Source organism: Mesocricetus auratus, unplaced genomic scaffold, assembly GCF_017639785.1.
Source record: "Mesocricetus auratus isolate SY011 unplaced genomic scaffold, BCM_Maur_2.0 Super-Scaffold_100021, whole genome shotgun sequence".
In the NCBI taxonomy this organism is placed as follows: domain Eukaryota; kingdom Metazoa; phylum Chordata; class Mammalia; order Rodentia; family Cricetidae; genus Mesocricetus; species Mesocricetus auratus.
In genome coordinates, this window is record NW_024429202.1 from 18,356,726 (window position 1) to 18,371,978 (window position 15,253).

Here is a 15,253-nt window from a genome sequence, read left to right on the forward strand (position 1 = left end):
ATAGTTTGCCTATAATCAGAATATGCTATCTTAGAAACAATCTGATTCTGCAAGTGCTTTTCTCAAATAATTCATAAAATAAACTTTTTTTTTCTTCTTTTTTTTCCAAATTTTTTTTATTTTAATTTTAAATAGCTTGTTTTACATGTCAATCCCAGTTCCCTCTCCCTCCCCTCCTCCCGCACTCCCCTTCCACCCTCTCTCCCACACTATTGCCAAATCCTTCCACATAGGGGATGTCTAGAGTCTATCATTTTACTCTTGGTAGGGTCAAGGCACTCCCCTAAGAGTCCAGGCTGAGAGAACATCTCTCTTTGTGCTATAGGCACATGAAGACAGATTGTATACCAGGAATAGACACTGATCCACAGCTCAGAGCCCCATAGGTTGTCCAGGCCTTCTCACTGACACTCACATTTGGGGGTCCAGATCAGTCCCATTCTGGCCTCCCCACTGTCGGTCTGGGGTCCAAGAGCACTCCCCTGTCCAGATCAGCTGTCTCTGCTGGTTTTGCCAGCCCATTCTTTGCCAATTTGCTCATCATTCCTCTCTCTCTGTCACTGGGTTCCTTGGGTTCAGTTCAGTGCTTAGTTGTGTGTTTGCCTCTGCTTCCATCAGTCCCAGGATGAAGGCTCCCGGATAGTTATAGACATCAAGTTCATTATCAGGAATGGGCATTCGAGGTGGTCCTTCCACTATTGCTTAGCTTGCCAATTGATGTTATCCCTTTAGATCACTCGAGGTCACTCTGGTGCCTGATCTGTCTTCGATCCTATGATTCCCTCTTCCCCCTATTCAACCCCCACCCCCTCAACTTCCTGTTCCCCCATGACCAACTCCCTTCCTCTTTACCCCCTCTATTCTTCCCAGGTCCCACTACCCCCCCCCCTCGCCCTGTTCCCCATCCATTCAGAGGATCTTGTCTCCATCCTCTTCTCTTGGGTACTATGCATATATGCATATCTTTTAGGTTCTTTCCTGTTTCCCAGACTCTCTATCTGTGGAAGTGCAGACTGGCACTATCCTGATCCATATCTAAAATCCATATATGAGTGAGTACATACCATGTTTGTCTTTTTGCGACTGGGTTACCTCACTCAGGATGGTTTCTTCCAGTGCTATCCATTTCCCTGCGAATTTCAAGATTCCATTGTTTTTTTCTGCTGAGTAATACTCCATTGTGTAAATGTACCACATTTTCTCTATCCACTCTTCAGTTGAGGGTTCAGAGCTGTTTTCTTTAAGTGGTATCTATTTTGCCTCAGTATTTGGCAAAGATATCAAAAATAACACCATTTCTGTTCTAGTGATAACAGACAAGTCAAGGAAAACTATCATTTAGACATACTCCTTAAACTCATTTAAAGATGCTTGTATCACTGTGAAAAATACATTCATATGGAGTTATTCTTCGCTGTTAGTAATCTATTTAATTAGGGAATTTCAGCTAGAATTGTGGCACCCAGTTGACAACAGTTTGTTTGAGATTTTGATAGATTAAGTACTACATTTACCTTCTAAGAGTTCAACGAAGTGCTAAGAAATGAATGAATGGATATGGTTAAGATTTACTATAAACTATAGGTAAGGTTTCTATAAACCATAGGCCAAAGACTTATCTGGTGTGTACTTTAGCAATTACTAGACATATCACAGGGATTAGAATTCAGCATTGACCCTTCACCATAAACCTGAGGACATTAAGCTGTCAATGTGCAGAGGCACAGCAAGACTTTACATGTGGTCATTATTCTACTTTTAAAAATCCTGAATAGTGGACAACTTCCAGAGAAAGTGACCCAAGAAGCAGCAGAAAGCTTCAATGAGCAGATGACCTTGAGAACTTAAAAACAGTCAGTGGCAGGAAAAGTCCTTAAAAATTTTTGATGATCCCTCACGGGAGGTCTCATCCTCCCAGGGGAGTAGATGGGGGATGGAATGGGGGGTTTGGTGGTGGGCATGAGAGAAGGGAGGGAGAGAGAACTGGGATCAGTATGTAAAATAAGTTTTTTAATTAATTAATTAATTTTGCTTTTCGAGGCAGAGTTTCTCTGTATTGCTTTGGAAGCTGTCCTGGAACTCGCTCTGGAGACCGGGGTAGACTTGAACTCACAGAGACCCTCCTGCCTCTGCCTCCCCAGTGCTGGGATTAAAGGCATGCACCACCAATGCCTGGCAAGATGGTTTTAATTTAAATTGAAAAAATTTTAAAGTAAAACAAACAAACAAAAAATGACACGTTATCAGCTTCACCCAAGTTTTTCTGTAGCTTTTAATATTTAGAATATAGTAAGCTAAATCATTAAAATTACTACAACATTAAAAATTAACAAAGATAATGTTCAACAAATGCCACTTATTTCTTGAGGGAAAACAATGTGCCACACACTGTTAGATATGCTTGGAATTCCAAATAAACAACTTTTCCAAGTGGGTCAATGTAACATTTACATTAGTGTCTCGCCTTATCTAACTCTCATTCTGCTAATAGTCAATGAGCAGAATTCTCAAAGACTCTTGTCTTTGTGGGGTTAATATTCAAAGGAGAAGGAAATCAAAAACAAAACAAACATAATAAACAAGTTCTAAATACATTAGAACAATAGAAGAAATGTGAAATGAGAAAACATGGAGCGTCTGATGGGTATTAGAAACCCTTGTTTGCCTTTGTAACAGAAGGGTAGCCTGTGCAGTCATTGAGAAGATGATGAACAAGCAGAAATTGTCCACGGGCAAGGAGGTTAGCTATGTATTCATCAGGGAGAGCAAAGAGGAAAAGTGAAGCTCCTATGTGGAAGTGTGACTGGAGGTGAGGGGAACAGGTAGAGAGAAATGATAGTACAACTCCAGAGAGAAATGATAGTACAACTCCAGAAACTCAGGAAGAATTTAACCCTGTAAGACTTTGTAGGCCATTGTGTTATGTGTGGATGATAGTTTAAAATCAAAACAGGAGAGCACATTGGGGATTTCAAAAAGAAGAGTAATTAGGGGTGTTCTGGTTTCTGCATTTAGAAAAGGTTCAAGGACAAGGGCTCGATGGTAGAGTTGGGTTTTTGTTTGTTTTTATTAGTGCAAAGCCATAGTCAAAAATCCCTAGTAGAAAAGCGAAGTCTCAAGGCAAACAAAAGGAGGAGTGAGGAGATGGCAGATTGGTTACTGAAATAACCACAGGACACATGTTAATAACAGTGAATCAGTGGAAACAGAAGAGAATGTGAGAAACAGTCAGATCATGAGTAGTTTTCAATGATAAGGCTAATGCAATAATTAGGTTTATAATGCTTATGTTTGCATAGTCAATGCAACTATGAAAATAAAATGCAATGCAGTATTACATGAAAATGCATCCTATGTTTCCATAATAATCAATCAGTTCCCATTGGACCAACACATGGAAAATTATCAGCTATGGATCAAATATAAAAACACAGATGAAGAAGGATGGAGTGTAGGCAAAAGGACTCATGAATTCATAAAAATGATATAAAGTGATTTTTCAACTCTTTTATAATTTTTATTCATCTTTTCCTGGTGACTATGTGAATTCAACTTTCCACTTTGGAATCCCAGAAGAATAGACTGTGTGTAGTCCTTTGAGAACACTTGTGAAAGTTGGGTTTCCTGCTTTAATTACTTTGCTCATTAATGCAATAGTAAGTCAGTGAATGCAGATGTTGCACTGACTCTTAGAATAAGTGATTTAAAGATGTTTTTCCCCTTAGGATGAGGACTTTCTTAATTCTGAAAATTTTACCATTTTCCTCTTGTTTAAAACATTATCAAATAATTTTATTATAGTTTTATCTAATATGTAAATTGTATTTCTTTTTTCTTTTTTGTTTTGTTTTTTGATTTTTTTTTGAGGCAGGATTTCTGTATATTGCTTTGGAGCCTGTCTTGGAACTCACTCTGTAGACCAGGCTGTCCCGGAGCTCACAGAGATCCTCCTGCCTCTGCCTCCCAAGTGCTGGGATTAAATTTGTGCACCACCAACACTCAGCTGTAAATTGTATTTCTAAACAAAAGGTATGGTGTGTGTGTGTGTGTGTGTGTGTATGTGTGTGTGTGTGTGTGTGTGTGTGTGTGTGTGTACCAAGAACCACAGAAAGAAACTGGAAATGCAATAAAAGTCATGGGAATGCACTAATAGGCATATACAGGACTGGAGTCAAAATTTGGAAAACTTAAGCAGCATCGATCATTTTCTTATTTTTAAGGGGTTTAGTCTGAGCATAAAGTCATTTCTGAGTCACACAGTAGCTAAAGGAAAAGCCTGCAGGCAGCTGAATTGAAAGATTCACGTTTAGAGTATTGGGCAAAAGCCATTCCTAGAAAGTTAAGGAGAAGGGGTTACAAAGCCCCGGAGAAAAGTTTGTCACAAATTCTGAATCTAAATGCTGTTCAAGTCTTTGGTTGATCTTCTCCTATTTAGGGGGAAAATTTTGAAAATCAGGGTTAGGACTAGTGCCAACTAGAAAGGAAACAGTTTGTTATATGAATTCAACTACTGTAACTCATTAAAATTGTTGTTTATCTCTGGAGAAATGGACCAGAATACAGGATTTGTGCTGGTTAGTTTGTGTCAACCTGACACAAATCCAGGCCTATCTAAGAAAAAGGAATCTCAACAGAGGAATTGTCCCCATCAGATTGTCCACGAGTGGTGTCTGTAGAAAACTTTCTTGATTCCTTAGTGATGCTTGAGGGTCTAGGTGTAGCACCCTCAGGGGGGTTGTCACTCACTAGCCTATGGTCCTTAATTTTCTGGTTAAGAAAGCAGGTCAAGAAAACCATGGGGGAACAAACCAGTAAGAAACACTCCTCTGTGTCCTCTGCTTCAGTTCCTGCCTCCAGGTCCCTGCCTTTAAGTTTGTGCCCTAACTCCCTTTGTAAGATGGAATCAACACTTCCAATCCAAGTTGCTTTGGTTATGTGTGTATTACAGCATTGGAAAAGAAGTTATGACAGATTTCCTATAAAGTAGTCACCCATGGGTGAATGTAAGAGAAAATAACTTGCCATACAAGTAAATGGGTAAATGTAACCCATTCTGTACACAGCACAACCAGAAAACCAGCTTGACATTACTCATGAAAGAATAATCAAAGAAGTATTTTAAGGCATCTATTAACAGTCAAGAGTAGCAACTAAGTTCTCAAGAACACATAACAAATAATAATGTAGAAAATATTGATGAAAAATATCCAGTATACCAACAAATTCACAAATTTATAATATTGTCTATATTAAAAAATACAGACTATGATTTAACAGTAGACCAAAGACAACCAAAACATTAGTGAGCCCGACAATAGTGCATTAGAAATTATCCCTTCTAAAGAAGGAAAAAAGTAATAAAAGCTGCCTATGAAAAATGGGACATTCTGATTGGTGAGTTCTTATCGGAAATAAAGAGCCCAGAAGAGAGGGGAGAGCCTTTAAATGAGTGGTCAGACCAAAGCCCACATCCTGGTAACAATATTCAACATGGCCAAGTAGGCCTTATCCTAGGGCAGTGAGATGGCACACACTCAAAAAATATGTAAGCTACTTTACCATATTGAGGTGTTGAACTAAAAACAATACATGTCTATTTTTACATATGCGAAAAACACCATAAGTTCAACATGTAGGCTACTTAAAAAGTCTGCCAAATTAAAGCCAGAAGAAATTTCTTTAGCTAAATCTAAAAGCAGCACAAAACACTCATAAAAATTCCAGGTTTAATGTAAAACTCTGGTACACTTAAATGAAAAAGGCAAGTTCCACTATCTTCTTTATCCAATATTCTTTAAACTATCCTAAAAAATCTAACAGAAACAAGAAACAGAAAGATCATATTTAATATGAAACTTATGAGCTTCCATGCCTATGTCATACAGGGACATTTTGGAAATATGAGATAAACTATTATAAAATGAGGACAGCACGGTTAAGTATAAGGAAATATACGAGACAATACAAACAATGTGATATCTTACTAAGGTTGTAAATACATTCTAGCATGAGACAAGAAATATTTTGAGACAGTAACATATTTTTCTGCCTCTTGAAAAAACTTCTGTCTCAGCATAATATTTGGTGTGGTCTGTTCTTTCTCTTGCTGATTTGTAATGTGTCCCATATTAAGCCCAAAGTCCCATAAGTATTTGAATGTGTTTCAGGGCTTTGCAAGTCTTAAAACTAAAACATTTAACAGCATTAAATATTTTTGAGATGTAACTGCTTTTAGAATTGTCATAAATTGACAAGCCAATAATTTGTATAGCTACTTTGGAGAGAGAAATTAGTATCTTGTTAAATTGGACAAAGGATATTCTTTATCACACAGTGACTTTACTTGTAGGTATATATCCAAGAAAATACTCATATCATAAGATATAAGCAAAAAGTGATTCATTGTACATTGTTAGCAAATGAAAACTTCAACAGGAAAATTGTCATATCATTATTGGTGTGAGAGACTTTTGCCTATTGGAAGATTATAAGTCAGTTAAAAAGAATAAATTTAATCTACAGCATCCACATGGATAAAATTTAAAACCATGATAAGAAATATCATACAGAAAATACCTATTACCAAAAGAATAGCATGTATGAAAAAGACAACCCAACATGATTTTAAGTACATGCCTGTAACACAGACATGCAGTAATCACACATTATTATCAATATAGTGACTTCTTTAGAATAAAAAAAGAGCCAGGTGGTGGTGGTGCACGCCTTTAATCCCAGCACTCAGGAGGCAGAGGCAGGCGTATCTCTGTGAGTTCAAGGCCAGGCTGGACTGACAGCCTCCAAAACAATACAGAGAAACCCTGTCTCATAAAAACAAAACAAAACAAAAATAATAAATAAATAGAATAAAAAAGAAAAGTAGACATTTAATAATATTTTCTTTGAAAAATATCTAAAGCAATATTATAGGTTATTAATACTTGCTTACTTTAAATAATAGATGCAGTGTCTATTATGTTCCATATTCATTAAACAGGAGAGAATCACGTTTGTTATTGTAAGCTTGACAAAAGCCTATTGTTGCAGAGATCACAGGCCACAGATAAAAATCTATTATTATTGTTTTCTAAATGGTCATACTGTCAAATTGCTTATTAAATATTGATCTGTAACTATAGAGTCATGCTGCTCTCAAATTTGGCCATGGAAGCTCCTTCATTCAATGGGTAGCAGTTATTCGCTACCAGTTATTGGCCAGAGAGTGCCCGGAGATACAGAAAGCAAGAGAAACCATTGTCATTGCTCTTGTTATCTGCTTTAGCCAGATGGTAAGACCCTAGTGCTGAAGACACCACACATTTTTGTTTCAGGGTACTGAGAATTAGTCTTCAACTTACCAAGGAGCTATCCCTGCTGGCTGGATTTCATGGTGCTATTAGGTACTATGCAGCATGTTGGGGGAGAAAAGACACCAGTAGTCTTGCCCATTCCTTGGTAACTGCATGCTATGATATTGACCTGCCAGCCAACAGGTGTTCACTGATGCAATAGTGATGAAAATGTTTATGGCAGTGACCAGTCCCCCCCCACTGGATTTGAAGCCTGATCTACAGGAAAGAATTCACGACTGGTACCTTAAACATAGTCAAGCCCCAAGAGTAGGGAATTCATAGGCCTGTTAATGTTGATCTCTAAGTGGCCGTGTTGTTAAACTACCTTCTAAACTGTATTGATATTTTAGATTTTTTCTTTCTTCTTTTTTCTGTTCCCAACCTTGATCAGAGAAATTTGTTGTTGCAGTGGACAGCAGATAACACAGAGGAGCACTGTTGTTCAAAGTGTTGTGTGCAAGAAACTGAGTGCTTGGGTATAGATGGGACATCTCTATCAATGCCTCCCTCTGCAGGCTCAGGGAATATCTTAGAAGAGTGTTAAGAAAGAATCTACTTACTGGAAGATAGGGATGGGAGCTGTGAAATGTGGTTCTCTGGACATGGCATGGATATTACATGCATGAAATCACAATGGCTATGTTTACCTTTGCAAGATGTATATAAGATTGAGGTGATTGAAAATTCAAGCATGCTTCAAGGCTGACCATATGGTATCCCCTGTTCTGGTGAAAACCAATTCTCCCATTCTCAGCATTCCTTAGCTGCCTGTAGTTCCTTGTGTACGACTTGGGTCTCTTTACTTTTCTCCTATTCATGTTAGTATGTCTATTGTTCTCCTTGGTCAGATTGTATTTATATATTTAGTGTACATACACATATGTGTCACAGTTAGTGAAAAAAAAAGAAGCCATGAGTTAGAAAGAAAGTAAAACTGTGTATATGGGAGAGATTAGAGGGAGGGAAGTGAAGGGGACAAATGATGTAATTATATCATAGTCTCAATTTTTTCCCTCGAATGTGAAGGGAGAGGGACTCTGGAGACCAATCTGAGGAGCCACTGATGGCTAATTGGTGCTGAAGGAGGCGGGGTCATTTTCCTTTGGGCTTAGGCATTTAGAGAAGGTTCTTGGGCAAGGCTTTGTAGACTGTGTTCCACTCTCAGAATTAATGGGCTGATCTTGAAGTTATTCCTTAATGCTTTGTTATTAGAATAATCTGGGAAAGCTTTAAAGAAGGCATCACCTGGGGAGATTTGCAAATTTATTCATATAATGTCAAAAATCATCATTCAGATTTGTCAAGCCAAGGAGACTGCTAGAACAATTAAAGAGTAAAGATAGAAGGGACATAGGGGTAACTCATCTCTATGTTTTCAATCACCAGGTTATACTTTTCTTTCCCCTCCCTCTCTCCTTTTATCCTTTCCTTCCTTCTCTTTTCTTTCCTTCCCTCCTTGCTGACTCTTCTTTCTCCCCCACCTCCTTATATTTGTTTGTATGTTTGGCTTTTGGCAAATATTTGCCCTCTCACATTGTACTTTGGAGTTCTGTCTTTATGACCCGTGAAGATGATTCTGCTGAAGGGTCCAAATGTTATCACAGGAATTCAATCCTGGAATTTGAACATGAACTGTGTTCACCAAATCAAACGTGAATTTAGTACAGACTTCATTTGGAAGCTGCAGTGCCATTTTGGTCAATCTTCTTATCAGCCCCGTTCTCTGTGTTTTCTAAGGCAACCTGGACAAGGAGACAGTCAACTCTTGTGAGATGGTGGAACGTCTAAGAACTGCTGTGATTGAACTTCTCTAGTGAATCTGCATCCAGGGTTCGGTCCTACACATCATTTCATCAACTCTACTTTTCTCTATTCCTTGCAAAGTTGGTTTCTGTTACTCCTTTATCTGCTTTCTTCATTGAGAATATATATATATATATATATATATATATATATATATATATGAGAAGTTAGAATGTACAAATGAAAAACACAACACTGAATGAAAATAGATGGTTTGTATACTGTTTAGATTACTGGCAATGTGGTTTTACTTGAGTTTTAAAATTTAAATCAATTGCCAAAGCACAGTGATTCTCAGGGACAGAGAAATAGCTGTAATAAACTTAACACCCTCATACACTTCCTGCATGCAGAGGCATTACACTCAATTACTATTTCTCTTCATTCATTGTTAAACAAAGTTTTATATGAAATCAAAATGAGTGAGTACTACTGCTTCGATGAGGAAAATAGTCCAGCCGGTAACTTTCCTTACCCAGCTCAGCATTGTAAACTCGGATGGTTTTTAGTACTTTATGTCTTGGCGTTGTCAATGCTTGTGCTCTTGCTTAGGAAAAAGAAAAATCACTGTTGGACTTACTGGTAGGTTACTAATATGTAGATTGAAGTTCACCCTTCACAATGACATAATCAGGAACTAAACGTTAGGTATTCTGAAGGGTCTGGTTTCTCCCAGAAGTCCCAAAAGTAATAGTGTTGTGTATTCCTGATACAAATACTGACTAATGAGTGATTCAAAAATGTTTATTCAAGAAATGTGCTTTAAAGACTATGGGTCTCAAACTATGTAGGAGTTGCTTTAGGAAAATTTAAATTGTGACTGTATAGACTACACTGGCAATGTAAAAGTTACATATTTTTAAAAAGTGCCTGTGGTGATCTGACTACGAAGTGACAATAGGAAGCCACTGACCTATGAAATAAGGCACTGATCTAGGAAGAGTATTAAGCCTTGTTTGATCTCTAGACCAGGTGTAACATCAGCTTTCAAGTAGGTACCTACTGAGAATGTATAATTCCTATTCTCAACCCCACGATTACAGAATAAAACTATGATTCCCTGGGTGGTTCCTATGCATTTTAAATTTTAAGAAGCATTGAGGCATCTAGCCCAGCAGGCATGCTTGAATAGTTGGATTAAAGTTGCAATTGAAAGGCATTCCTAGCCCTAACCCCCTCTACTTAACTAAGCATCTTCTATCTTGATTTTCACCAGTATGCCTCCCCCAAGATAGAGAGATTTCTTTATTGCTGTGCATTAAGTTGGATTTCAAAGCCAGAGTACTCCAACATTCTAAAAGTTTTCCGGGTAGGAAGAAAGCTTATTTCTCTACTGTTTCCATAAACAATGGTTTTCCACTCCAACTTCATATTTAGCTCTACTTGTGGGACTTTAAAAAATGTACTGGTCCCACATTATACATATTAAATTAGAATTTGGGGTGATGAAGTCCAATGCTGGCATTTTCTAAAGCCGTCCAGTGGATTTTAGTGGGCAGCTGGTTTTGAGAACTACTTTGGATGAACTCTCTGATATATCATTGTCTTGTTTAATATATTATAGAGCAATTAGTAATTTTGGATTCCTGGAAGACTGATATCAGTTACTTCAATTAATAAAATATTAAACTGCATTGTATGAATTAAATATTTAGAGCATGCAGGTTGACAGTAACCTCAATTCACTCCTATTTATAGATGATGGTTGATTGTACATAAGGAAATGAATTAATGGCATACATATCATGTAGCAATGCCCACATAATACTATTATTTCGATATATAAAATGTAACACTTTTCATTGATATTTAGATTTGCCATATCTTTAGACACCACAAAGCAAAAATATCTTAGCTCTGTCTCTGTAAGTGCATCCTAGATGAATGGCAGAGAGCACCATGGGGTGCTCCTTAGCAGAAGGACATCAGCGACTATGATACATGCACAATGTAGATAGAGTCTTATACAATTTCCTGGCTATGGGTCCAAAATTCCACTTCAAGTGAAATGATAAACAAATATCACATATCAGCCTTCAAACAAAAGTTGAAAATGACTAAGGAATCAAATGACTAAGTAGTTGGGCACATACCTTAGCTGAAGAAAAACAGCCATGTGCCTTCCACAAGATAAGCAAGCCCAACTCTAAATAATACCAAATATAATTCCAAAATGTATAAAATCGAAGGTATAACGGTAAACATTTCTTTCAAAATTATTTTACTCAACCTTGAAAAGAAAAACATTAAAGAATTTGGCTCTTCTTAAGTAAGACCCTTTTTGGATTCTTGAGTTTCCTGTCGACCAAGAAAAAGTTTTTCTTTAAATGCCAGTTGGAAAATGTGAGTAAGACATTACTATCATTCCATTTGGGGTGCTCAACTTCTAAGAAAAATACACATATATAAAATAAAAACCCTTCAAATTCCTGTGCTCTACAGATAGCAGTGCTCCATCCAGAGTGCTGGGCGACATCCTTAACCCTGACCTTCTAGCATTATCATGGAGTTAGAATATTAGTGACTACATACTTAATTTATGTCATTCATAATAGCAACATGAAATTCAACAGACCTCAGCCTATACTTGATCTTAAAAAAAAAGAACTTTATTCTTTTCCATTAAGCTTAGAGTGTTTCTTTTTTCTCAATATATGTTTTTATTTAAATTAGAAACGTGAATGTTTCACATGTCAGTCCCAGCTCCTTCTCCCACCCCTCCTTCCTTGTCCCTCCACCAGTCCCCCAGCCCCCCACCCAATCCCACATCATTCCCCAGGGAGGGTGAGGCCCTCCTTGGGGGGGGATCACTTAGAGTGTTTCTTAAGTTAAACAAGACTCTTTAATGCTCCATGAAGAAATATGTAGTAATAAATTGCATCTAAATGGGTATATTTCATATATTTATGATTAAGGATTTAAGAAATGATGAACATTTAACTGACAACTATCCTGTCACATGCACATTTTTAAATCTTCTCATGTTGCCATTTTATCATTTGCAAATCTCACAAGTAAATCATGGGAAAATAACAATAGCCTCTTCTGGCAGGTTTGGGGACAAAGTGACTATCATTCTAAAAGTGTAACTTGGCTGGACTTGATGGGACACACCGTTGACCACAGCACTTAGCAGGCAGAGGCATGTGGGTCTCTATGAATTCAAAGCCAACCTGGTCAACACCACAACACCATGAGTTCTGAGTTCTGGGTGGGCCAGTGGTGCTCAGTAGTTAGATATTTTAACTATATTTTAATCCATATATATGGAGAGAGAGAGTCAGAATGAGCACAGGGGAGAGGGAGAAAGACAGAAAGGAAGGAAAGGAAGGAAGGAACAAAGGAAGGAAGGGAGAGAGGGAGGGAGGGAGGGAAGGAGGGAGGGAAGAAGGGAGAAAGGGAGGAAGAAAGAAAAAAGAAAGAAAGAATAGAAAAGGAAGTAATGAGCTAGTTGTTTTCTTTACTGGATGGTTGTATCTGGTGTCACTTTTATAGTTTTTAGACTAAGTAAAATGTTCTGCTTCCATTTACTTGTAATGTATATTTTATTACAAAATAATGTGTATCAAACACAGGAGCATGATTACTAACCACGGTGAGGATAGAAAAAAACTGTTTGAGGAGATACTGATTACAATCTCCTGTGGGACATCACCTTAAGACCTTAGGTCAAGTACTTCACTGTTCAGGGCAGCAATCCGTCTTTAAAATGAGACTGTTTGCTTGGCATATTCAGATTTTACCATCAATTCTTACAATACGACATGGCTTAAATTGTGTTTGCTAGTATGAGTAGCAAACAGAACATTTTATTTTTTTGCTTTAAGAATACTTACAGTTGAGGCTGGTGGCCCCGGAGGCCCCATATCACCCTAAAATAGGTGAAAGAAAAGTTGCAATTACCAACAGCTTCTTTAAGAGTTTCTGGAAAGAGGCAATATATACAGATAAATCTTTCTTATGACTTTATTTATTCTTTCAGAATTTCACAGGATATAGTTTGATCATATTCTCCCCCCCTCCCCAAACCCTTCCAGACCTCCCCCATATCTCTACCAACAAATTCATAGTCTGAAAGGACATAGAAATAGAATTTTTCTTGGTAAAATTTTCTGCGCAGTGAGAGCTTCATCATGTTCCCTTTAGGGCTTATGACATGAAAATCGCCTTGTGTGCCCTTGTGCTTTCTGCAGTAGCAAACGTGTTTTGAAAAACTAAAATAATCTAATTTTCTATTCTTTCGACTATGGAATCCAAAATTAGAAAAAATTATCTTTCCAAATGTGGTTACTTGCCAATGGAGCAGCTGGGAAGCGTCATAGTGACAGATAATTTTTCCGGCAAAGTTAGTATGAGCATCAGCAGAAATAATAAGTGCCCCCCCCACTCCATGCCTTCCAGCTGCAAGGAACGGTTCCCACCACCTCTCCTAGGCGCTGCTGAGTGGGCATCACTCATGCCTTCCGCATTCACAGGCTTTTCCTCCATCTGCGTATTTTCCAGTGCTAGAGTCGCTTTGCTGACCTGCGTGAATACAGGTTTTCAGGTATGTGCATGTTGACTACTAAAAAGTCTATGAAAGTGCTGGGTGTAGTGGTATACTTTAAATCCCAGCACTGGAAGGCAGAGGCAGGAGGATGTCTATGATTTTAAGGCCAGCCTAATTGACATAGCAAGTTCCAGGCCAGCCAGGGCTACATAGTGAGACCCTATTTGAAAACAAATTTTTTGAAAAGTATTCACAAGTTCATGATGTGTCACTCCTGTGTTTCACATTCTTGGAAGCTCTGCTCATTTAATGAGGACTCTGTCATCAGGACTGAGTGTCCTCTCCGTGACTTTCATTGAATTGAACATTGTGGAGTACGTGTGCCTATGGAGTGTGCCACGGGGCTGACTGTCATGGCAAGTATACCTAGGATTTTCTCGTTAAACTTAGTTATCTCAAGTTTAAGACACAATATTGCATATTCATTAATTTTTGCACAGTTGCACCAAAATAACAGCCGTTAAGGAACTAAAATCAGTCACCAGGGATTGCTCTGTGAGATCATATTTAACTCAGAGATAAATATTTAAGACAGAAAAGGAATTCGGCATCTGCTGACCATGGAGCATAAAATGCAGACGCGTACGACTCCTATGAAATCAGTATTGCTCAGTTGCCTTATACAACACAACCTTGCCTTTAATATTTGTTAGCTCTCACTGAGAAGCATCTGTCAAAATTCTGTCATAAGATGGTCCACAAGAAATGGAGCATTTAATCCAAGGCTGAGGCGTGAAGTTTGCTTCCTTCCCGCCAACGCCACCTGCCTGAAGTTTAAGGTGACAGTGTGGTGTTATTGGCCAAGTTTCCTGAGGTAAGACACTTTTGCTAATGTGGTGTTGGAACACCTCAGTGCTGTCAAGCAAAGGTGAGAAACAGCCAGTTCTACACGTGTTAATGTCACCGCCTCTCACACTAAAGCAACCAAAAGGCTTTCCGCACTCAGAGATTTTCCATGTAACAACCTTCCATTAATCCCAGGATGTTTGTGCAATCAGAAGAGATCTATAAGAAGTCACTTAGTACTGAAGGGATGGTGTCTTAAAATAAGGTCGGGACACTCGGGGGTAGATACAGTACCTTTTCTCCTTTCGGGCCAGGTGGACCTTGAGGACCCAAGTCACCTTTCAAACCCTGTAAAGAACATAACAAAAATCATTTCTATATAAGAGTCACCAACAGCTTCAATTACTGAGAAATTATTAGTAAGAAAATGAAACATGTTTTCCTGAACTGCCAAATCCCATTCTTCCCTTTCTAGTGGAGAGAGAGACAGGCAACTGGCACCAGAGTGATAAGGAACATCTGTGCCACGGTGGCTTCAGATGCATTAAACCAGTGCGAGGCCTCAATACTGCGTATTTGTGCAACTTCACTTCCTGCTAAAATTACATTAATTCACCATCTGGGAGAGCATCATTTAGATCTATATGAGCTTTTAAGTATCCTCTCCGGATTAAATTTGTGGATGTTGTAAATACCTCTGATTTAGCATTGATTTAGTCTTTATAAAGCTTGCCAAAAAATTTCTCAGTTACATCAAAAACAC

General features: G+C 38.1%; 1 protein-coding gene across 4 annotated transcripts in view; it reads right to left on the reverse strand.

Annotated features, from left to right (window-relative positions):
• Positions 1-15,253, reverse strand: part of Col19a1 (collagen type XIX alpha 1 chain) — a 313,664-nt gene that overhangs the window by 171,878 nt on the left and 126,533 nt on the right. For all 4 annotated transcript variants that reach the window (XM_013125565.2, XM_040729471.1, XM_040729472.1 and 1 more), the window contains exons 12-13: positions 14,785-14,838; positions 12,992-13,027 (exon numbers count right to left, since the gene is read on the reverse strand). In XM_013125565.2, the coding sequence (XP_012981019.1) occupies positions 12,992-13,027; positions 14,785-14,838 (90 nt within the window). The remainder of the gene's footprint in view (positions 1-12,991; positions 13,028-14,784; positions 14,839-15,253) is intronic.